At 36.7% G+C, this 26,273-nt stretch overlaps 1 protein-coding gene across 2 annotated transcripts in view; it reads right to left on the reverse strand.

The window, feature by feature from the left end:
* igsf9bb (immunoglobulin superfamily, member 9Bb) overlaps positions 1–26,273 on the reverse strand; it is a 101,934-nt gene that overhangs the window by 25,010 nt on the left and 50,651 nt on the right. Inside the window, exons 5-12 of one of the 2 annotated variants that reach the window (XM_059526395.1) lie at positions 18,374–18,491; positions 16,167–16,308; positions 14,319–14,464; positions 10,515–10,657; positions 8,993–9,133; positions 8,777–8,893; positions 8,543–8,693; positions 3,413–3,524 (exon numbers count right to left, since the gene is read on the reverse strand). In XM_059526395.1, the coding sequence (XP_059382378.1) occupies positions 3,413–3,524; positions 8,543–8,693; positions 8,777–8,893; positions 8,993–9,133; positions 10,515–10,657; positions 14,319–14,464; positions 16,167–16,308; positions 18,374–18,491 (1,070 nt within the window). Of the gene's footprint in view, positions 1–3,400; positions 3,525–8,542; positions 8,694–8,776; positions 8,894–8,992; positions 9,134–10,514; positions 10,658–14,318; positions 14,465–16,166; positions 16,309–18,373; positions 18,492–26,273 lie in introns of both variants that reach the window. The other variant, XM_059526394.1, reaches the window with a different exon arrangement.

The following is a 26,273-nucleotide window of genomic DNA, read 5'->3' on the forward strand; positions in this document are numbered from 1 at the left end:
ATGGCTACAGTGTTGTGGATAAGTGGAGTAGTGTTTTTTTATGCTGATAATGTATTGGTTTTTTAACTACAGAAGCCCTGGACTCTCACATCATGCCATGTTGTACATGTCCAAGTAGTTTTGCATGCTCAAAACTTTGTGTAACTGCACCTACAGCCAGCATGCTTCATTCGGATAATCTGCTGCCCTTCGCATGCAAGAGATGACTCCCACCGGAGGTCCCGACTAAATTTAAGCCGAATTTCTTCGACCTTCTTTGTACGCAAGAAACACGAGATCACCATTTGTTCACCATAAAATATAAAGTGTAAATGTGTGACAAAACTGAAACTATCTAGTATCCATCTTACTACTCAAACTATCAGTCTTCAAATATGAAAATCCATCATAAAAATAAAAATATATGTTAAAAAACACTGAATACCTAAACAAGAATGAAATAAATAATACGTATAGTATACAATGTAATAAATAATAAATTTAAATACATACATACATACATATATACATATATATATACATATATACATATATATATATATATATAAATTGTTAATTTATAACAATTAGAAATGTATGGAAGCCCATTTCTGCCAGTGAATAAAAAAAAAAAAAAAGGTAATTGCACCTTTTTATCTCGCAATTCAGAATTTTTTCTCAGAATTATGTGCCATAGACCTGCAGTTATAAAGTCTAATTCTGAGGGGAAAAAAGACCAATATGTTCTCAGAATTGTGATTTTTTCACAGTTCGGACTTGATAACTCGCAAATGTGTGTCAAAGTCACAATTTCAAGATATAAACTCGCAGTTCTGAGGAAAAAAGTCTGATTTCCGACTTGATACCTCAAAATTGGGAGTTTGTATCACATCATTCTAAGAATACACTAATTGCGAGGCATAAACTTGCAATTGCAAGAAAAAAGTCTGAATTGTGAGATTAAAAGTTTTAATTATATTATTTTATTTTTTATTCAGCTGTGGAAACAGGCTTCCATACAATAAAATATATAGAATTCGTTTTCTCAAAACAAATTTTTTAATATTTTATGTAATAATATATATAGTTGTATCATTCTAATGCAAGAACCAAAACGTTCAAGATGTCATCTCTCTCACAGATTGATGTGCTAAACACAAGGCATCATTTGAGATATTGAAATTACACTGTGTTAGGAATATTAATAACATTCAAAAAGAAAACAGTAAGGAATAAGGTGTATACGTCATTCGCCCCATTCCTATTGGTGAGTCATAATATTCCACTGAGGTCTAATTGATCACTTCATTCATGCCCTTATAGCTTGAGAGTTCACAGGCTCTTGAGATGCATGTTATTCGTAGCATCTCAGTGGTTGCTCGGCACCTCTCCTGCAATGCACAGGAAGGAGCAGGAACACGCAAACTATCTGCGTCAATGAGGCTGACGGAAGCTGTTGTTTAATCTCACGTGGGTCACCTTTAAAGGCCATTCATACACAACCTTTAAAGTCACACTGCCCAGTGCCACTGAACACAGAGTCACACTACCCAATGTTTCAAGTGAAAAAAAAATTTTAGCCAGCTCTTGGCACAGGTCTCTGATTGCTCAGGCACCCATGATGGACACATCAGGCCAGCGGATAATGATGATCTAAAAGTCGGAAGCAGAATGGTGATTAAGGTTTGGCCCTTGGGTGAGGATTAAAATGCTTTCATCCTCCATGGGCTTCTATTCTTCCATAGCTTTTGCATGTGTGGACTGCTGTTTTAGTGGAAGAGCTCAAATTAGTAGTCGGTACAGACTGTAAAGAAATGCTGAGTGAGACATACAGACACGGTTTCCTTGTATGAGACACAGATCTGTCTTGGATGACAATGTAAACAGCAAAACCAGCAGACCTTACTGCAGCTGCAATGTAGCTGCATAATGCTGATCTAATATACATACATTTAAACACAACAGTTCAAAAGACTGCGGACTATATTTTTTATTAAATTAATACTTTTATTACATTTTATTTTAATGTTATTGCACTTTTTTCCTGTTATACTTTATATTTCATAAAATAAATGCATTCTTGGTGAGCATAGGAGACTTAACTTTAAGAAAAAATCTAAGAAAAAAAAAATCCTTACAGACCGGAAAACATTTGAAGGGTAGTGTATATACTGTATACAGTCCTATAATGAAAGATTCCTTTCCCAGGTCATACAATCCTTACAATTTCCTCTAATTTTCTCCATATAACAGCCATGTGAGTCTCTAAACTTAACAACTAAATTTCATGACTATTAATAGCTCAAAAAGGAGTGAAATCTGTCTCCAGGGCTCGCAATAGGCTAAACCTGTTCATGCTACATTCCCATGAAACACTGCTGCCATCTGTTACCTGGTGTGCCATTGCAGAAATACAGTATGTTCTAAAATGAGTAAGTTCCAAGTACAGCTAGCAAATACACAGCTTTAAAGACATACGATTGAAATGTTCTTGTTGTACCCACCAACGCAAACATACAAAGGCTATTGCGAAGCATGTGTCATTCTATAGGGTCAGGAGCACAGAAAGCTATAGAATGCTGATATTCTGGGTGAATATCGTAGAGGACAGCAGCACACAGGGAGCAGAATCACAGGGATGCAGAAGCGCTGGCATGGGCAGCAGAAAGATGAAGAAAGGCAGAGGAGACGACTGAACAAGGAGACGAGTTGGCTATTATGGATCAAGTCACTAACAAAAGTTCCTCAGGGGCACCTTTTTAAACCCTGGATGTCACCATACCGAAGCAAGTAATGAAAACTTTTAAAATAATCATACAGTAAATACTCACTTGCAATAGTTGGTTTTCTGTGTATGGTTAAAATATCAAAAACTGTTTAGCACTTAACTGCGAGAAGGCACAAGACAAAGTCTTTACAATAATAAATACTTTTCATGCATAAGAATCATCAGAATCTCTCAGGGCTTCATACTGTACTGCACAATACTGTACTGTATGTACAGTACAAACTACAGACTTACATCTGAGTTCTACTGTACTTCTAAACATTCTTTAGAAATGTAACACGGCCAACATGCTAGCTAACTGCTTATCTTTGCTCAATACATTCCAGTATGAAGTTATTTGGAAGTTATGAACAAGACTCATATCAAACTAGACTGTATTTTATTAATTATAAGCCATATAAAGAGTCCTGACCATGATATTATACCCATAACCATAAAGCTGCTCTGACATTAATATTAACAGTGTGTCCAACTCAAGATTGAAGGGCCCTGCTGGTCATCTCATCCCTATGGGGAAAGGTTTTGCCCCATCCCACCCATTGCCCCTGGATGCAGCAGCCTCACAGCAGCGGCAGAGCTCAGGTCTACAGTTAGGAAAAGAAGCAGAAAGCAAAGCATGCTGGGATGACTCACACATGGCCGTACCAGACTGAGAATGTCTGCTCAAAGCCACCATTGTAACCGGGTTCCCACGAGACGTTGGCCGAGGTCGTCGAGACTGAAACGTGGACTTTGGCAGGGGCGTGTGGGCTTGTGCCTGTGGGAGGAAGACAACCTGTGTCACACTCAATATAAACACACACTTGTACACAGACGCTAAGGCCACACATATTTTATTTCCCTCGGTCAGAGCGATTAGCTCACTTGTCTTAACAGAAACACTTGCACTAACACAAACAAACAGACTCTGTGTGCATCATTTATCTTTTACACATTAGACACATTAAGACACTGAAACATTTCTAGCAGTCTGCTCACAGCATATAATATCTCTTAGAGACCCAACCTATCAAAAAGACTTTTGCATAGGAACTTTATGAGCTTTATGAGAGGAGCTTTATGGGAGGAACTCACTGAATAGCTAACAGTTTAGCCTAGTAGCTGCTGCTTGGCTGCTAATCAGAAAGTTTATTTAACTAATAATTAAGGTCAGGTATTCACTGCAGTCAAACAAATACAAACAGTGCCCAATAGCACAATGTACATGCAAATATAAGGACTATGCTGGCAGTGTTTGTTTACAACTGCACTAGCCACTAATAGAAAGAGACAGGATGTTCCTCTGTTGAATTTATAAGCTATATCCTATAAAATTTGAGTATAAGTCTGCGTATAAATATAATTTAAAGTACTGAAACAAGTATTTACTAAAAAATTAATACTTTTGGCAAGTACGAGGTATTAAAGTGATTTAACATTAAATGAAGACACCAGTCAAATCAGTACCCTAGAATGAGCTTCATTAATATTCAGTACTTGAGGATGATTAGGGAGATCACGGATAACTTTTTCTCAGAAATCCTATTTTCTTAATTCATTAAATTAATTAATTAATTTTCTTAAATTTTTTTTCACAACACTTTAATCATTAATTAGAAATATTCCTTAAATACCTAGTCTGTGTATAGAGTAAAACATTAACTGAGAGATATCATTATAAAGTCTACATGGAACCCACAGTTTTTAACCGATGATTTTTTCTTTTTGTTTGATATACCGATTTAGACATTTTAGAAAAGAGTAACTCAGGCTGATTTGTGAACCGGTTAGATGAACTCACTGAAACAAAAGTCCTTGAAAGAACAATTTGCTCAACAAGTTTTAGTGAAGAGCAGTTACTGTTATAACTAAAACACATATATATATATGTATATGGCCTCACTGCCTCTGGAGTCCCACAAGCCAACCAGGCCCGATAGGACTCCTTCTTCAGCTTGACGGCATCCCTTACTTCCGGTGTCCACCACCGGGTTCGGGGATTGCCGCCTCGACAGGCACCGGAAACCTTACGGCCACAGCTCCGAGCGGCCGCTTCGACAATGGAGGTGGAGAACATGGTCCACTCGGACTCAATATCTCCAGCCTCCCTCGGGATCCGGTCGAAGCTCTGCCGGAGGTGGGAGTTGAAGATCTCTCTGACAGGAGACTCGGCCAAACGTTCCCAGCAGACCCTCACAGTACGTTTGGGTCTGCCGAGTCTGTCCAGCTTCCTCCCCCACCATCGGATCCAACTCACCACCAGGTGGTGATCGGTTGACAGCTCCGCCCCTCTCTTCACCCGAGTGTCCAAGACATACGGCCGGAGGTCGGATGAAACGACCACAAAGTCGATCATCGACCTACGGCCTAGGGTGTCCTGGTGCCACGTGTACTGATGGACACCCTTATGCTTGAACATGGTGTTCGTTATGGACAAGCTGTAACTAGCACAGAAGTCCAATAACTGAACACCGCTCGGGTTCAGATCAGGGGGGCTGTTCCTCCCAATCACGCCCCTCCAGGTGTCACTGTCGTTGCCCACGTGGGCGTTGAAGTCCCCCAGTAAAACGACGGAGTCCCCAGTCGGAGCACTTTCCAGCACCCCTCCCAGAGACTCCAAGAAGGCTGGGTACTCTGCATTGCCGTTCGGCCCGTAGGCACAAACGACAGTGAGAGACCTATCCCCGACCCGAAGGCGCAGGGAAGCGACCCCCTCGTTCACCGGGGTAAACTCCAACACATGGCAGCTGAGCTGGGGGGCTATAAGCAAACCCACACCAGCCCGCCGCCTGTATATATATATATATACACACACAGGTGCTTGTCATAATTAGAATATCATCAAAAAGTTGATTAATTTCATTAATTCCATTCAAAAAGTGAAACTTGTATTATTATATTCATTCATTACACACAGACTGATATATTTCAAATGTTTTTTTCTTTTAATTTTGATTATTATAACTGACAACTAAGGAAAATCCCAAATTCAGTATCTCAGAAAATTAGAATATAAATTAAGACCAATACAAAGAAAGGATATTTTGAAATCTTGGACAACTAAAAAGTATAAAAATGAAAAGTATAAGCATGTACTGTACAGCACTCAATACTTAGTTAGGGCTCCTTTTGCCTGAAGTACTGCAGCAATGCTGTGTGGCATGGAGTCGATCAGTTTATGGTACTGCTCAGGTGTTATGAGAGCCAAGGTTGCTCTGATAGTGGGCTTCAGCTCTTCTGCATTGTTGGGTCTGGCATATCGCATCTTCCTCTTCACAATACCCCATAGATTTTCTATGGGGTTAAGGTCAGGTGAGTTTGCTGGCCAATTAAGAACAGGGATACCATGGTCCTTAAACCAGGTACTGTAAGCTTTGGCATTGTTTGCAGGTGCCAAGTCCTGTTGGAAAATGAAATCTGCATCTCAATAAAGTTGGTCAGCAGCAGGAAGCATGAAGTGCTCTAAAACTTCCTGGTATATGGCTGTGTTGACCTTGGACCTCAGAAAACACAGTGGACCAACACCAGCAGATGACATGGCACCCCAAACCATCACTGACCGTGGAAACTTTAAACTGGACCTCAAGAAACATGGATTGTGTGCCTCTCCTCTCTATTCCTCCAGACTCTGGGACCCTGATTTCCAAAGGAAATGCTAAATTTACTTTCATCAGAGCACCTAACTTTGGACTACTCAGCAGCAGTTCAGTCCTTTTTGAAGCGAGACGCTTCTGACGCTGTCTGTTGTTCAAGAGTGGCTTGACACAAGGAATGCGACAGCTGAAACCCATGTCTTGCATACGTCTGTGCATAGTGGTTCTTGAAGCACTGACTCCAACTGCAGTCCACTCTTTGTGAATCTCCCCCACATTTTTGAATGGGTTTTGTTTCACAATCCTCTCCAGGGTACGGTTATCCCTATTGCTTGTACACTTTTTTTCTATCACATCTTTTCCTTCCCTTCGCCTCTCTATTAATGTGCTTGGACACAGAGCTCTGTGAACAGCAAGCTTCTTTTTCAATGACCTTTTGTGTCTTGCCCTCCTTGTGCAAGGTGTCAATGGTCGTCTTTGGTAAACTGTCATTTCAGCAGTTTTCCCCATGATTGTGTAGCCTACAGAACTAGACCGAGAGACCATTTAAAGGCTTTGCAGGTGTTTTGAGTTAATTAGCTGATTAGAGTGTGACACCAGGTGTCTTCAATATCGAACCTTTTCACAATATTAAAATTTTCTGAGATACTGAATTTGTGATTTTCCTTAGTTGTCAGTTCTAAACATCAAAATTAAAAGAAATAAACATTTGAAATATATCAGTCTATGTGTAATGAATGAATATACTATACAAGTTTCACTTTTTTAATGGAATTAGTGAAATAAATCAACTTTTTGACGATATTCTAATTATATGACCAGCACCTGTATGTATGTATGTATGTATGTATGTATATATATATATATATAAATGTAACTGTCCGCTTGGAGTTGTTTAAAAGGTCTTGATTAATGAGTGTAAATGTATATTTTGTGTATTTATAAAGAACGTTTTTATTGGGATTGTGGCGTAGATATGAGCACTTCACTCTGCGCGGGCACCAGTGACTTCCACTAGTGGGCAGTATAGTTTCTCCCACTAGGCTAAACTAACCCTAAATAAACCCGTGCTTACGAGTTACAGCTGTGGCAAACTCATATACAAAGTAAGAGCAAATAGAAGGGAGCACACAGCAAAGACGCCAAATTTAGGAACGCTAAGGAACAAAGGAAATCGCCAGGTTTTGGTTTAGCGCCCTTGGGAAGCGGAACGAGGTACGTGTAGTTGTTTATATGTAGGTGCTGCGGGAGTGAGGTGTTCATGTTTATTGTTGTAAGTTATTTAAGCTATGTATTGACAAAGAGCCATTTCGCTTTGATAAGTTAATCTGTGTGTAATGTAAAGGTTATGGTGTAGTGAAATATAGATTTTGATGGAAAATGATGATTGTTTAGTGGTGTATTTATTTAGTTTTATTGTTTGAGTATGTTTGCTAAGGAAATGTGTATCAAAGTATTTATATTTGTATTTATCTGTATATTTTTATAGTTTTCACGGTGTAATACGGATAATGGAAAAGGAAATAAAGAAACTGTAAGGACATCAGTCGAGACTCTCCACATCTTGCTTATACCGACCGGGGGCAATTATAATAAAGCATAACTGAAATAAAGATGAAAAATAAATAAAATTCTTAGTATATAAAATACTACATGAAAAACTACATCTAACCCCCCCCCCCCCCCCCCCAGGAAATTAGAAAAGCTGCCTTGGCAACTAACTTAAAAAAAACACAAAAAAAAAACAAGTTTAAATAGAAAAATTAAAAACTAATAAAAATTACATAAGTAGATAACCAAATAAATAAAACTTATACTAAAAAATGAACTGAAAATATAAAAATAACATAAAAAATATTTTAATGAAAAAAATGAAATAAAAAAATGAACAAATATATACTAATATACGAAAATAACACTGGAGTACATAAATCATAATTAGACAAAAACTATTCTACATCAGAGTAGAACTAGAAAAATATATACTCAATACAGAAATTTCCATGACATTAAAAAAATTCCCTGATATGTAAGGGTTACTCCTAGAACCCTGAGACAAAGACCACTGTTGTCCTGCAAAATATAAACTAAAATTTAGAAAATAACACTCTTTAATCTAATGCGATCAAAATTCATTGCTGTATGGAAAAACCCTTTTATCGCAAGTCGTGTTTCTGCATCATGTTTGTGCAACGCCTCCTACCGATCACTAGGAGGTGCGTGCTGGCAGTGATGCTCGTGGCGACATTGGAGGCGACACACTCCCACTCCCCATGGTCCTCCTTGCTGAGAGATTTGAACTGTAAGCTGCCTCTGGGTAAGACGTTGTGCTTGCTTCTGCTGGGCTTCCCTACCTTCTCCAATAAAAGAAAACAGTTCTAGCAAACACTTTATCTTGGTTGACTATGATACAGGAATTCTTAAGGATGCAGGTGACCTTTCTCCATGTAATGTTGGGGAATGGGTCTCCTTCTGCCTCACAGGGGATGACCAGCTCTCGACCAGCCTCCTGCCTGTACTCCCCTCCAGGAACCACCAGAAATTTGGGTGGGTCCTATCCAATGCCAGACACCACGTCATATTGATGCAAATAGATGATATTATCAAAAAGGTAAAAAAGGAAAAGAAAGAACCTACAAGTTTCATTCTTTACCTTTAGCACCAGAGGGGCGGGAGGGGACTGTCCCATTGTACCGAGGCTATTGTAAGGCACACAGGTGTAGGTGCCGAGAGAGTCCTCTGTCACCTCAGACACTCGAATGCTCCCATCTTCCATTTGGCTCCAGCCAGGGTACTGCAACAGAGAGAAACTTCAGCACACATACAATCAGGGAAACAATCAATTGTGTCCTTTATCTCAAACAGTACAGCATGACAGTGTTTGATTCTCGACTGAACAAACTGAACGAATGATTTTGTATGCTACCAGTCAAAAGTTTGTTGTCAGTAAGATATTTGTTTTTTAAGCTACATTTTTATTTAAGAATACTATAATGATGTAATTAATTAATTTTCTATTTTTATATATTTCAGCTGCATGCTTATTCATAAATCATTCCGATGACCTGAATTGCTGCTTAAGAAATATTTTTAATTATTAACAAATAATGATAACTGATGAAAACAGTTAATGCTTAAACAGTTGTTGCTTAATGTTTTTGTGGAAACTCTGATATATATATATATACATACACACAATATAATATGCTGTTATACTCCATATAGCTTGATATACTGTACAAGTCACAAACTAAGCTTTTTTTTTTTGCACAGGCCATTTTGCACAGGTAACAAATGTTACCTCTTCCCAACAGGGAAAACCACCAACAATCACGAAACTCACACACACACACACAAACACTATAATTTGCTGTTTTACTCCATATAACTCCTTATACAAGCCAGAAACTAAGCCTTTTTTTGCACAGGCCTATTTAAAGGGTTAATGGTCCCACCTAGTGATCAACTGTAAAAAATAACAAATTTTACCTCTTCCCAAAAGGGAAAACCACAAACAATCAAGAATGCATGATTACATGGTGTCATGGCTTTGCAATCCAAAAATGTTGTTATAATGGAAGTCAATGGGGCAAAAACAGCCACCAACAACAAATTAGGGAGAAAAAAATTAAATCTAAATGCTGCACAAAAACTAAAAATACTTCAAAGCCAATGTTGCTACTAATCTTTGACATGCCGAGACTGTTACAGCCACAATTACTTTTATATTGAATATAAGTCATTTTGTGTGTTTTTTCCCCCCAAATCAGTGACATCATTTATGAACTTGGCAATTAAAGAGTTAAAATCTTGGATTTTTTTAAAAACATTTGGTAGTTTTGATCAGGACTGAAGTTGATTAACAGATTTATGCAAAAAAAATTTTATAAAAAAATATGAATCTGATACATTTTTACAGCAGTTAAATTGAGTGGATGTTTTCATCCCGGACATACCGAAAGGGTAGTGAATTTTAACAATCCACAAGGGTTAATATCCTGTTTCTTTGCTAAGGGCAGTTTTTCTCCATTTGGATTTATAGTTGAAGTGGAGCCAATGATCTTTGTCTGTGTGAGACTATGAGATCAGTGTGAACTGTGAATGAAACCCATCTCACACAGGCCCATGTGACAGCATCTGTGAAAATACTGAGATCATTGTCCAGCTGGACTCACCTTCTCTATCCGCAGAGGCAGGCCGTCTTTTTTCCACTTCACTGAAGTGACAGGCGGGTTGGCATCCACCGGGCAGCGGATGTACCCAGGCAGTCCGATGGCCACGTAAATAACGGGTGGCATGTTCACCACACGGGCAGGGTCTATGGGACACAACAAGAGTAGAATCAATAAAAACTGCATAAATGTTGAGATGTTAGATATCTGGTATACTGTAAGGATATTTAAGGTTTTGTGCATTGTTAACTGTCAGACAGATGAGAGGAGTTTGTTCCGGATTTCTCTCTGAGTCATTAGTCTTGAACATTTAGCACAAATCCTCTAAATGAGTCAACTACTGATGGAGAAGTACACTAATAATGAACTTTAGAGTCAGAAATCAGACAAAAAGATCTGAACTAGCTCACATTGAGACTATTACTCAGCTAATCATAGTACAGCAAAGTAAGTGCCTTGGAAACACAGGGGGAAAATAGCTACAATCAACATAACTGAAAAAAAAATCTACTTTTGTAGTTAGGTTTCCCCATGCAAAACTCTCCACAACACAGGCAGTTCCCTTTTAAGGAAACACCATGTCTAATGATATAAAACAATTTTAAGTTTTAGAGATAACTATGCACATATTTTTTTGATTACAATATTTCTTTTTTCTGTGAAACTAGAGTTTTAAGCTGACTCATCATTTATAAGTCTGGGGTCGGTAAGATTTATTTATTTATTTTTTAGAAAACAATATTTTTATTCAACAAGATGTATTGAGCTAATGAAAAGTGGCAGTTTTATCAGGCATTCAGACCTTTATAATGTTTTTATATATATATATATATATATATATATATATATATACATATATATGTATATATGTGTGTGTGTGAAAATCTATTTCAAATGAATGAATTTACTTTTTTTCCATCATAATATTTTCACGTTTTTAAAAACAGTATCACAGTTTCCACTAAAATATAAAGTAGTACAATTGTGTCTTGATCACCAAATCGGCAAATTCATTCATCATGGGAGTATTCTATTTTTACCATCAAAGGAATAAATTACATTTTAAAATGCATGAAAATATAGTTATTTGAAATGTTAATAATATTTCATAAAATTACTTTTAACTGTACTTTTGATCAAATAAATGCAATCTTTGTGAGCATAAGCTAATAACCAACCCCAAACTTTTGAATGAGAAATTAATACATAAATATAACAAATAAACACTATACATAAACACATTATTTGGTCAACCAAATGCATGTACAGAATTGTGCAATATCACACTCACAGAAGGAAACGTACTGTATATGTTATCTTCAAAAACCAACCAAATGTTTTGCAATGCTACTATTAAAGGGATAGTTCACCCAAAAATTTCAATTCTGTCAATAATTACTCACCCTCATGTCTTTCCAAACGTGTAAGACCTGCATTTATTTTTTCAGAACCCAATTAAGATATTTTTAATAAAATCCGATAGCTTTCTGATGCTGCTTGTAACCCTGAAGTGCAATGTAACTGACACATTCAAGCCCCAGTAAGGCAGTAAGGACATTGTTAAAATAGTCCATGTGACATAAGTGGTTCAACCATAATATTAAGAAGGAACAGGAATACTTTCTGTGTGAAAGGAAAAATAAATAATGACTTTATTCAACAATTTCTTCTCAATGACTTTATTCAACAATTTCTTCTCTTCTGTGTCAGTCCTCAACGAGCATTCACAAAGTCCCATGATGCATGCGCTTGATTAAAAGCAGAGGAATGCACATGCATGCGTCGAGGTACTGTCATGAACACATAGCGAAGACTGACACGGAAGTGCAGAAATTGTTTAATAAAGTCGTTATTTTTGTTATCCATGTGCACAAAAAATATTCGCGTAGCTTGGACTATTTTAAAGATATCCTTACTACCTTTCTGGGCCTTGAACATATCAGTTGTGTTGCTGTCTATGCAGGGTCCGAAAGCTCTCGGATTTAAATAAAATATCTTAATTTGTGTCCCGAAGATGAAAAGTTCTTACAGGTTTGGGGTGACATGAGGGTGAGTAACTAATTAATGACAGAATTTTCATTTTACGAACTATCTCTCTAATTCCTTTGTGCCACAAAACAAAGAACATTATTATTGCTGATAACTTTTCCTTTCTTTATATTGCATAAACAACATTTAAAGCGAAGACTATCAATAATGCTGTAAAAGAGATTCAGCTGTGTGTGACTCATAAATCACAGTCTCTCATAAGTGAAGACACCAGCCAACCGCAGCATGCTGGAGAACGAGAGGGACAGCACTCCGAAACGAACACTTTCTTAACGTTTCGCAAAGTGCCAGGGTCTATTTTTAGAACAAGTGGAGCTAAGGAACGGGACGATGGGAGAAGTGTACCAGAGAGGAGAAAAGAACAGAAGAAAAGCGAGTTGTGAGGATGAAGCACAGGACTGCTAATGAAAAGGAAGAAGAGGGGGAAAGAAAAAAAAATTAGGCAATCTTGATGCATGGAGCAGACCTGCAATGCCCTCAGCCGTCCAAAGGGGGCGCCAACGCCCTCGCTTCCAGCCTGCTGGAGCGTCTGCAGGTGACGTCACTGCAGAGAAGAGGGTTTCCACACAGGATGATGTCATCCTTTTACATTCCCCCTCCTTTTTTCTCACTTACTGTCAAATACATGCCTCTGCTCGCTACACACATTGGTGGCCAGACTACGTGAGACTGTTTCAGAGGACAGGTGAAAATGCCTGCAATCTGGGAATTCTGCTATGATGTAATCCCTTCCGCCACTTCAACCGAGCCAAGCTGGTCCGACACAGGCATCCTCCGAGCGAGGGAATCTGAAATGTCTGTTGCCTTGGATACCACAGCCACTTCTGCAGCATTCATTCCCGTCACCATTTACTGCAAATGCAACATGTTTGGGGTTTGTTGGTGTTTTTTTAAATAACGTATAGAAAACCCATGTTCTTTGCATCATTCTATTGACGTGGAGGATGTGAGCCGTGACTGAGTGATCTGCTAGCTTACTGACTCAAGGTCACTGTTTCAATTCAGCTCCAGACTCCGGGGACAGAAGGCCATTCCAATCTCTCAGCTGCAAATAGAAAGCGGCAGCTGAGGCTAATATGCCCTCGTGCCCAAGTATTGAGAATGAATATGCCGGGAGACTAAAGTAACCCTTTCATCAATTGCAAAAGAGCACTGTTATGCCACCGTTATTCTGCATGCATGACCTCAATGTGAAAACGTGATGAAAATGCATAATCTGCTGGTGAAGGTTGTTATTTAATTTTCACACACAATCCAGGGAAACCAATGTCACAGATTCAGGATGAAGGAGAATTTCTCCTCCATTATGTCATGAACTGTATGATATTACGTAATATAATAGGCAATTGGGAATTACATGAGGAATAATCTGTTACAGTGAAAGGTTGTCATTGTATCATTATGTAAATTTTTGGATCAGAAAGAGTCTCTTATGTTCATCAAGGCTGTATTTATTTGATTAAAATAAATCAATCTTAAATCATGCTGGATAACATACTTGATCATCGTGTTCAACAAAACAGAAGCTTTTGGGATTTTTCAGCTCCAGTGTATGATCAGCAGGATACTTTGACAAGAAGTAAAAATACCAAATGGATTCTATTCTGGTGGTTTCTCGCCTACATACTGCAGCTGTAGTTCAGCATCTGTGCTGTGCAATGCAGTGAGAATTTTTAGGGGCATCAGAAAAGGACAAATGTTTTGAGATGAAAGACAAAGATTTAGTGTCTCTAGTTGTGTATCAGCAGACTGACTCACAATGCACTGTCAGGTACGCTGATGCAGAAGGTGGGCGCCCAAGGCTGTTACTCGGGCTGCAGGTGTATTTCCCAGCATCCTCAGGTTTCACCTGGGAGATGATGAGTGAACCGTCGATCAGAATACTCACTCTGCGCTTAAGATCACTGGAGAGAGAGAAAGAAGTTAAATTAGCATCAATAGTATCGATGATTCCAACAGCCTACACTACTACATACACTACCGTTCAAAAGTTTGAGGTCAGTAAGATTTTGTTTTTATTTTATTTAAAGAAATTAATACTTTTATACAGCAAGGACACAATAAATTGATGAAAATGACATTAAAGAGATTTATAATTTTATAAAATTTAAATTAAATGCTGTTCTATTGAAATTTCCAACTTTTTTTATTTTATTTTACATAAACACAATCTTGGTGAGACATCTACAGTAATACATTAAAAAAAGAATCTTACCAACCTCAAACCTTTGAACGGTAGTGAACAATTCTTTTACTGTTCCACGACATGAAAGTTTGTCAATACTGACTTTTTCTTTCTAAGCTGTCCCTACTAATATGTATGCCTATGTAAATTCAATTAAAGGCAAAGAATAAAGCACAATTCAAAGCCTTGTGAATTACAGTCTACTCTTTCAACAAGAACAGATGGAGTGTCCGAGGCAGAGAAAAAAAAACACTCCAGTGGACAAAATACACAGAGCCTCTATTAGAAAGGAATACAATAATATATTTTTTCTATACAGTGTACAGGCCACGCATGAGAGCGTATTGGATGGCTTAGGTCACTACTACTTCTAATCAGTGCTAGTGGAGCGTATGATGACTCAAGCGCCATGTCGCTAGATATTCTTTTCACGGGGGACAAAAGGAGAAGCATGAACCATGAGAACCTGAGAGGGTCTATGGTGAAGCTGCATTTGTTGTGTATCAAGATTATAGAGGGCACTCATTTTGTGCTTTTTCCTATTCAAGGTTACTATAAAGGACACATTGTTTTATGTAATATTTTTGGGTGCTACAGTATGTGTTTTTATGCTTACTAGACTACCATGATACCATGACAACACTAATGAATCTTTTTTTGACAGACAACTCTTTAAAAATACATTTGAATTAAAATGCATCTGTTTATCAATAGATGAACACTACCATTCAAATATTTGGGGTGGGTTAGATTTTAGATTAGATAAATTCAGCCCTGGTTTTAGAATTTAAAAGAGTTGTTTTCTAAGAAAGCGTATTTCTGTCACGGAATGAAAAAAAAGGCTTTTTATCTTACAATTATGTTTTTTATTGCAGTTCTGGGTTTATATCTCACAATTCTCACCAATACTTTTTTTTAATTTTTTTATTCTGTGATGGAAAACAAAAAGTATTGCGAGATATAAACTCAGAATTTAAAAAAGTTAGAATTACAGAATTCTGAGGAAAAAGGGCATAATGGTGAGCTGAAAACTGATGTAAACAGTGCTGCTTAACATTTCTGTGTAAACTGTGATACTTTTTTTCAGGATTATTTCAAAAGAACAACGTTTTCCTTTTTTGTATTATTATATCTATAAAATATCTATAAATCTAACTGGAGCCAATCTATTGAAAGGTAGAGTACAAAATATCAGTAGTGGTGGCATATTTAGTTGCATTTTGTGCACCTTTGATAACATTTCAGTTTTCTATGAAAATGTCATAACACAAGGGTTTACAAAATGTTTAACCAAAGCCTAAAGCAGTATCACAATGGCCATAGTCCCTAAAACTCACTGATGCCTCAATGATGATGACGAAACTACATGGACACAGGACAGTGGGGGTATGGTACAGTAATGAACCCGATCATAACTTTACTTCTTGAAGAAGACGTTATCTTCCTCCCAGAACCAGGTGTACGTTAGGTTGCCAGGATACGCCTCAGCCTGACAAGTGAAGAATGCATCCTGGGATATGTTAACGGTTATGTTCTCTGGCGGTGAGACAATAAATGGGGGTCCTGAAATAGAAAAGAGACACATTATAAATCAGCATTACATATCAAGATGTGTCACATTCTGTTGAGGCATATAGCAATGTCAGTCCTCTTCAAGGTTAAACACAACAATATTGGAGAAAAGATTTAATAAAAGTGTTTCCAATGATATATATTTTCATTCTGTTATTTGTATTCAACAGATCAATACCTCATTTACAGTGGTGTACATACTGAATACTGAAAGATATCAGACTGAATGAGTCAATATACCACTCAGCTGTACCATACATATTTGGATCAGCCGTCTCATCTGAATATCACTGGCCAAGATTATAAGAATTTTACCCAGCAGCCTATCCACAGATCTCACTCTGCCGCCCACTGTGGGCATCACTTCAGTCGGCAGTGCCAGTGTAAAGAGAGGGCTCTTCTGTGGAGAAAGCCTGCAGAGAGCTCCCCGTGCAGGCACGGACTCTACAGATGCTCTCAGTCCTGCTCGACAGCACACACACATTACAGTACAAAAACAAACTCGCTAGACAGCCAACGTGTCTACAAAACCGTGTTTCTACAACTTGCCACTTTTATGTCTTAGCAGTTGATTTTTATTTAAACTAACAGAAAACGGTTTCTTTTTGTTAAGTGAAGGTCTTATTAAAATGGAAATTCTTTCCCTCATTTATTTTCCCTAGAGTTCCCTTCGTTATCGGTCTGGTCCACAATTTTTATTCTGGTAGAATAAGAACCACCTACTCAAACGGGAACATACTGTAGCATATGATCAACGTGAAATGACCAAAGGCGTTATGCTCATAGAAGAAAGTCTCCTTTCCAATCCTTCCTATTTTTGTGCCATCAAATGCCAATCAAATCAGTGTATCTCAAAATAATTAGAATCTTTATCATGATAAATGCATGGTATCTCTTTCATAATAAAGAGAAACATTCTTATAATTAATGTTTATTTACAAAGTATCTCATAATAATGATACATTTCTATCATAATTAATGCTTAGTATCTTCAAATAATGATAAACTTTCAAAAAAAGTATCATAATAATGGGAAACTATAATTAATGTTTAATATCTCATAATTATTGGAACTTTCTCATGATTGATGTTTATTATTATTACTACTACGGGTTAAATTGTTATAGCAAGAAAGTTTCTCTTTATTGTGAAAAAGCTTCTCATTATTATGAGAACGTTTCTCATTATAAAGAATTACAGATTTTTTTTTTATTATTATTTAACCGTGGCAGTAACAGGCTTCTATACCCCTTCATCAACACCAAATCAGTGTTGATTGTGTTATTATACTGGATATAATTTAGCATTATAGTTATTAGAATTAAATGGCTACTATTGCAGTGATTCACTTTTAAACATTCAATGCAGTGGGTGAAACAGAAATTCAAAAGAAAAAATGGAATGTCATTTCATGACTGCACTGAGTTTGATACTGATTTGATTGGCATTTGGTGGGACAAAAATAGGAAGGAGTGCTTTATTCTTGTCTAGAAGTGTGAAAAGGTGAAAAAGAACACTATTGCACTAAAATCTCATTTTAATCTTTTGACAGACCTTATATTTGTGTAAAAATCTCTTAAGTAAAGTATATTTATGATTATGGGTAGGTTTGTTTTCTTCTTTTTTAATAAACGAATAAACGAAAAGACAAAACGAATAGAAAATATACAGTAAGTTATACATCCATTGTGTTACTGGGTTACATGCTAACATGGCAAGCTAAAAGCAGCAGACGCAGAACAGATTAGGTATCCCAACAGGAAAAAGCTTCTTTGGCAGCACTATAGTGAAAAATCTCTCTGACAGTGAACCCATTACTGCTTTATACTGTACCAGACAGCCAACATATGGAGTCCAATTATCTCTGTAGCTCTACAGCATGGGTGTCATGCAGCATGCAGCTTTGCAAGCATAACTGTACACACATACATAGACACAAACACACAGAAAACTGTTCAAACACACCACACAGCACTTCAACAGCATGATAGTGATATCATTCAGTTAATAGCAAACAAAGTCCTGTAGAAACAGTTTAGGGTAGATATTGTGATACCTTGGACGAGTAGGCGTGTGGTATGGACGGCCTCTCCCTGCTCGCTGTACGCTCGGCATGTGTACGCTCCTCTGTCCTCACGGCTGATGGAAACAATCGTCAGGCTGCCATCGCTCACCTGTGGACGGATGTCACAGAATCACCTACTGAGTTCCAAATTCTACAAAATCTCATTAAAGGGATAGTTCATCCAAAAATGAAAATTCTTTCATTAATTACTCTCCTTCATGTCATTACAAATTCGTAAGATCTTCATTCCTCTTCCCAAATTAAGATATTTTTGAGCTCTTTCAATCCAAGAGCTCTCTGACTCTGCATAGGCCGCAACATGGACTATTTTATTGATGTCCTTACTACGTTTCTGGGCCTGGGAACATTCCAGTTGCATTGCTGCCTATGCAAATTCAGAGAGCTCTCTGATTTCATCAAAAATATATTAATTTGTGTTCCGAAGGTCTTATGGGTTTTGAATGACATGAGGGTGAGTAAATAATGACAGAATAAAAAAAAGATTTTTAATGTTTTTAAAGAAGTCTCTTCTGCTCAAATCAGCCTGCATTATTTGATCCAAAGTACAGCAAAAACAGTAACATTTTTACTATTTATATTGCTGTTTTCTATTTGAATATATTTTAAAATATAAATTATTCCTGTGATTTCAAAGCTGAATTTTAGCATCATTACTCTAAGTCTTAGTCACATGATCCTTCAGAAATAATTCGAATATTCTAATTTGCTGCTCAAAAACATTATTATTATTATTATGTTGAAAACAGCTGATTAGATTTTTTCAGGTTTTTTCACGTTCCAAAAAAACAATTTTTAGCTGGTGAAAATATTAGTGTTCTAATAATTTTTGCCACCGTGGCTGAGTAAATCAAGGGGTCATTTAAATATTTGGGTGAACTATCCCTTTAAAGGTGCAGTATGGCATATTTTCAGCTAACGGTTGAAATGGAAATTGCACTACAAATTCAAAATATTGGGAAGCATTTTTCCTCCTCAGACTCAATGGTCATGCGAGTTGCCAGTTTGAGGACACACATCAGGAACTAGTACAACTGAAAATGGAGGGCGACGAGCCTTACACTGTAAGTTGATTTATCCACGTTTTTATATGCCTCTGGCCATAGAGCTTTTTAGATGGTTGTTGAGGCTTTTTAGGTTGGGTAGAATCTGCGATCTCTGACCCAATTGGTTTGCTGGCTTCCATGGCTGTAATGAGCTGTTTTCCACCACCGGGCAACCCGGGTGTCGAAATACTGTTGGGTAAATTGGCAGTGGGTGGGATCACACAGATCAAAACAAAAACAGACATTCCGACACAGAACGCTCATTTCAAAGTAGAATAACTGGCTGTAACATTGTTTTTCAGAGATATGTCAACTTAGCAAGTTTCCTAAATGTCTGCAAAACAAAATACTGATTAAGAAAATTACTTTTTGCAGAAAGAAGTTTTTAAGTTACTCTGAAACTTAAATATATGAATATAAATTATGTTTTCACATTCTCTCATAAGTCAATCTAAATCTCCATTTTACTTAAAAAAAAAAAAAAATCTGAGCTGTTTAATAAGTCTGTTTGCTTCAATAGAACAGTAGCATCTTAAACCCTTTCGAGTCGATTAACGCGGATACGCGTTTTGAGTCATTTTCTCCTGATAACCCCGAAAAGTCCTTAAATTACACTTTCAGTTTTAATCGTACAGATAAGAGCAATACATCAATCGAATCTGTAAAGGGTCTACTTTTTTTTGGATACAGACATAATAACAACAAAACTTTGTGCACTTATAAAATAAAGATAACAAACAAGGTGTGCTGTCTGCAGCCTTTGTCTGCGCTTATCTTCAAGCAAGTCATTAAAATGAACTGTAACTCCGTGAATACTCAACGAAAATACATGGGGGAGATATCTATAGAAAGCTTGACATGTCTATTTTTAAACTAAACAAGTGCCGCCGAAAACAGATATTCTGTGATAAAGTAATCCATATGAAAACAACGCGATGTCTGTTTTTCAAGTCTCCCTTCATTATATCTAATGTGACCACGCCCCCGCGCTGAACGCGCTATTCAGATTCAAACTGAAGTGCGCGGCTTGAATACGCCCATAACAGAAGAAAAAGCAGCGAGCCTGTTCTTCAAGTGTTTATTTTACTGTTTGCTTCGCGACGAGAGGAATAAGACATAATTCACCCCAAAAAGATGTCATGTGGTTGAGGATTTGAGAAATGGATTTCCTCAGAAAAAAAGAATGCAGCACTTTATCAGCAGAGATCATAAACATGAGTAAGTCTCTTTTTATTTATTTATATACTTGTACTAGTTTTCACATAACGTGTAAACATTTTACTAGTTAGACTTTTTCCAAATACTTTTTCCAAACTATAATTCCTGACTAAATGTATAGTAATCAAGTGAAACATTATGAAGTTTCAATAACAATATACAATACTATACCATTCAAAAGCTTGATGTAAATAATATAAATGTAACAAATAGATAACTGTCACAAATGTAAAAACATGCTTTTCTTTCAATTTATTCCCCCTAAAAACCCAGAAAAATATTCTCAGCTCTTTTCAACATTAATAATAATGATAATAATAATAACAATAAATGTTTTTTTTGTAGAAAATAAGATTGTTAAAAGGATTCTGAAGGATTGTGTGACTGGAGTAAGGATGCCAAACAATTTGTTTGAAAGTCAGCTTTGATTGTTTCTAATAAACTGTTTAACTGCACCCCCAAGTGGATATTAAATTATGTTGTGGGATAATTAAATATATTCTAAATAAACTACAAACATAAAATTATATAGATTTATTTTGTTCTTGCATTCTTTCTTGTAACTCCTTCCTCTCAGTGGCACAGATGACTGAATGGCTCATTATGCAGCTCATTATGCAGGCCTTTGTCTTCTCAGGTGTAAATCACAATGATATTCATGATAGTTGACGCCTACTCGCATATGACTTTTACCAACAAAAAGTGTCTTAGAAAATTTAAATCAATATATTGTTCTCTGTGAGTGAGTAAACAAGATGATTTTCACATCATTTAGAAAGAAAAATTCTAGGCTACAAGCTCCAGTTCTCAAAAATCCCGGGAACCATTGTTCTTTATGTGTTTTTTTGCCTTATTCAAGTGTTTTAACATTTTTAGTTTTTCACTAACCACGCATAATATTTTTTTTCTCAAAAACACAATCATGTACATACATGCATTTCTTATATTATTATAGCCCAGTTTGTGCTGATTACAGTGAGATTAGACTTTACCCATTTAGATATTTATAAGAAACTGAAAAAAGCACAAATGTCAGGGCATGACAAAACTTCTCCAGGCCCCAAAAATACCCTTAGACTCCAGAGGGGTCTTGAGCAACTTCTCATTACTTATCTCTGTGACAGATTTCACTTTTCTCTTAACCACTTCAGCTGTTATTTAGATTTTTTGAGAATTAGGCATATGCAATATTGGACCCACCGGTGGGTCCCCAGAGTTGATGTGGTTAATAGAAATGATGTGCTGGGGGAACCATGCTCAGCATCCCATGAGAGACATCTTTTTCGCTGCCAAACCCACAGCTATGTTTCTTTACATTCAACCCATGTATCATGACAGGTGCCACTTTTACAAAACAACTCATAAAAAAATTTATAATAATAATAATAATAATTTACAAACCAAATTGTCTGGTACACAGTACAAATAAAAGCACTTTGCAGTAAAAAACGTTGTGAACTGGAGACAGAAAGCCAGAGACTGCATAGGAGAGATCAAACAAACCAGGTCACTCCAACAGAGACTTAAAGATCAATGTGCATCTCTCTTTCTGCACCCACACAAGCGTTCCATTTTACCAATTGTAGAGCAGTTCTTGGGTTTATCTAATAGTCTCTGGATTTTTCTTGGATAGATGGGCTGTGCCATGTGGACCGAGGAGGTTTTGGTATTGTTATTAAACATTTTAGAAATTAGTATACAAAAGCATAATTTCTAATGGGGATTTCCCAGCCAGTTTAAAATTATATACAATTATTTGTGGATAAACTAATTAATATTCATGAGCTAAGCCTTTTGTGCAACAAATTATCCCCACCCATTTATTATTCAGACGTTTTCTTTTGTACAGGCTTTTGTTTTTAGTAAAATACTAGGCCAGCCTGCTCCATGTCTTGTCTTTATTCTGAAATCATATAAAACATGCAAGTCATAATTCATTAATAGGTTCCTGTATGAAGCTCTTTCAAGCTGTGATGGTTAGCTTGCTGGCTCGGTTTCACAATCATCCTTTCGAGACAAGGCCGCACTTATGAGAGGAGAGTGTCTCTGCTAGTTTTTTTAGCCTTGAATCGTGCACATGTTCTCAGAGAGTGAGCTGAATAAATGATTTACTCTGTACAAGAGTGTGTGTTTGGTGGCAGAGAGGCAGGTAAGGGGCGGGATGCTGATTCTTACTATGAATGACTAATTAGTACACTGCAATGAAAAAAAAACAATGTTTGTCTTTGTAATTTTTCATCAAAATGTAATAACTTGCTCCACCTTTGAAATGATAAGAATTTTACCCAGCAGCCTATCCACAGATCTCACTGAATAAAATGATGATCCTCAAAAAGTGGATGCCAACCGTTTTGGGAGAACAACAGTTCATGCTCATTTTCAGAATTGTTCCTTGTATTCTTGTTTTTGTCAGTGTTACTTTCATAAAACAACTCATTACAAAACATTTTTGTAAACTGAAAAAAAAAATGTCAAACGTCAAATTAAAAACTAAATAAATGAAACCAACAACAGTTCCTGAAAAATAAAATGAAATAATTATAAAAATAACATAATTTTAATTATTATTATTATATAGAAAAACAGATATCCTGAGGGAATTAGTAAACAAAACAAAAAAAAAAAAGTGAAATTTTACACACACACACACAGACAGAACTTTCTTTAATAACATTAATTAAAAAAAAAAAAAATGTATTTAAAATTAATAGTATATTCACTATAAGGCAGCAAGGGAAGGGATAAAAAAAACCCTTTACTCACTTTTGAATGCAATTTGCTGCCAGTCATAATATCATGGGAAATATGTGACTGGGTACAACTAGTCTTGGAACAGCATAACAGTTCAGCCGCACTCCGTAAACAGACCTGACAGGTAAGGAACTCGACAGAGCATCTTTTCTCCCCGGCCTGTCAGAACTGGACGGTTAACGATACATGAGGGTCACTTTACTGCTGCTGGCCGAGCAGGTGAAGAGCACTTTGAGAATAAAGTGCAAAAGTGCATACAGATGACATAGATTCATGGTAAAGTAAAGGTTTCGCTGAGGGGGCTCTCTGATGAATTATTCAGCGTTCAATCAGACGGTGTAATAGCAAGATCTACTAGCAAGCATCATCATCACAGTTCATGTGATATCAAGCATGTGTGACTTCCTCCTTAGAAGACTTACACATACCTTGAGGAAAAGATTTCTTGGATGTTAGACTTATATTTTTGATTTGAAAAATTTAGTTAATAAATATAACTGTACATATATAATGATAAAATAACATTGGTAAAAGCAAAAATTTTAATCAGTATACACAGCTACATTTAAATACTCGTCAATGGAGAAAGATGCTTTTTTTGTAGTTACAACATTTATCCAGCAGGAGTTAACAGGAAAATGCTAACAAGCCAAACCTTGACCTTTTGACGTGAACATACACACTCCACCGCTTTTACAAACATAACATACATGACTTCAGTCTACAAATGGGCAGCATGATGGTAAGCAGCTAATTTACTTCACAAACGGCAGCAGCCTGAGACTCCGCCATGGATCCCAGACTCCATAATTATGCTAATTACACAGACGGAGATGCACGGCCAGGCTACAGCAGACCCAACAACAACACACGTGTCTAATAAATCATAGCACACCACTTCAGAGTAAATAAAAATGAGTTCTATGATTGATACCTAATAACTATTATTAAGCATTATTCAAAAACTCCACCCCACCTTCAATTCATAAATAACCCTGATATTTTCAAAATTAATCTCTTTTTAAAGGCATCACTTAATAAATATATATAAATATATATTAAATAAATATATAAATATAATGAATGAAAATTGTTAAATGTCGGAAATATTTCAAATTTTGGAAGTAAAGCAGGTTGTAAATGACTTCATGACTTTAAAGGAACATTATTCTGGTTTGTTGTCAAGAAAAAAAAAGGTACTTGATCACCACTTTTGCAGTCTTGTACATTTATCTTTTTGTCCGATTTAATTTTTTTTTTGCTTCAAATCAGTCTTGGACATTCTTCTATTCGCATAGTCACTAGTTTGTTTGTTTCATGGCTTATTATACTTTCACAAAGATTTTGAAGATCTCTACAGGAAAAATGAATGGGAAAAAAACCTCTGGAACCAAGTGTCCTGAAGAACTGGTCTAATCAGTCAAACAACGCTCTATTTTGACTGAACAAAGAGCTCGCTATCATTCAAATTAACAAGCAATGAATACCATTGTTCCTCTCCCTGATGTTGTCTCACCTTACTTCAAAAGTGTTCAATCACTAAGCAAAGTTTGTCGCTGACAGACTGTCATTTCTCTGCTGTGTGTGAGGAGATGGAGATCTCTCGATGGGCTCTTGTAAATCAAACTTTTTTCAGGCAGAGAACTGAGCCATCCGTTCCTATAGGAATCTCTTTGCTAAGTCTACAGTGAGCAGATGGTTTATATTCTGGAAGTGTGTGATTGTTAGGTTCAGTATGTTTGGTTTGCCGGTTTTGATGAGTCACAATCAATGGCTCGCTTGTGAGAAAAGAGCTTGTGTTTCTCTAAAAATCTAAAAGTCTGTTTCATATCGCAACCGGCTCAATTGATGAAATATAAAAGATGTCACTCAAGTCGAGAAGTTCCACTAGTATTGAAATACTAGGATGGTTTATTTGGTTCCTAATTACACAGCACTGTGAACATAACAGACCCAAGGGACGCCTTTACGACACATAGTTAAAATGAGCACAGTTACGAGCACCGAGATGGACAGAGGGTTAGTGCTAAATGACTAGGGAATATGACAGGGTTGAGGGGGATTAATTAGCTCTTCCTGCAGGTCGTGTGATTACTGTGTTAAAACTGCTGCGTTATTTCTTCAATCTGAGAGAGGAAGTTTAAAACATACAGCAGGGAAACTCAAATTGCTTTGTTTAAAGGCACTTTTAGACAAAAGTATGGAAAACCATCTGAACTGTGACAAGCTTATTAGGGACAGTCTAAATGGCCCTGGTGGCAATTTTAGAGGCAGTCCCGCAAACCCTCTACTGACCCCAATAGTTCAAACTGGCACTGTACTGTACACTAAAGTTTCAAAGTTTGAAGCTGGTAAGATTTTGTAATGTTTTTGAAAGTCTCTTATACTCACCAAAGTTACGTATTTGAATACCGTAAAATTATCATTTTATGTAATGTTTTCTATTTTAAGATATTTAAAAATGTAATGTAATGTGATTGTAAAGCTCCAGTCTTAAATGTCCTTCAGAAATCATTCTAATATACTGATTTGCTGCTCAAGAAACATTTTCTAATTATTATTAATGCTGCAAAGAGTTGTGGAGCATTTTTGTGGTAACTGTGATACTTTTTTCAGAATTTTTGATGAATAGTTTAAAAAGCTGAAAAGTTCAATAGAACAGAATTCATTAGAAATACAACCTTTTTGTCAATTTTATCAAATGAATGCATCCTTGCAGAATTTACCCCATGTCATCCAAGATGTTAATGTCTTTCTTCCTTCAGTCAAAGCTAAATAATGTTTTTGTGGAAAACACTCCAAGAGTTTTCTACATACAGTATAATAGACTTCAATGGGATCAATTGGGTTGAAGATCC

This window comes from Carassius carassius, chromosome 36 (genome assembly GCF_963082965.1).
Source record: "Carassius carassius chromosome 36, fCarCar2.1, whole genome shotgun sequence".
Taxonomy (NCBI): domain Eukaryota; kingdom Metazoa; phylum Chordata; class Actinopteri; order Cypriniformes; family Cyprinidae; genus Carassius; species Carassius carassius.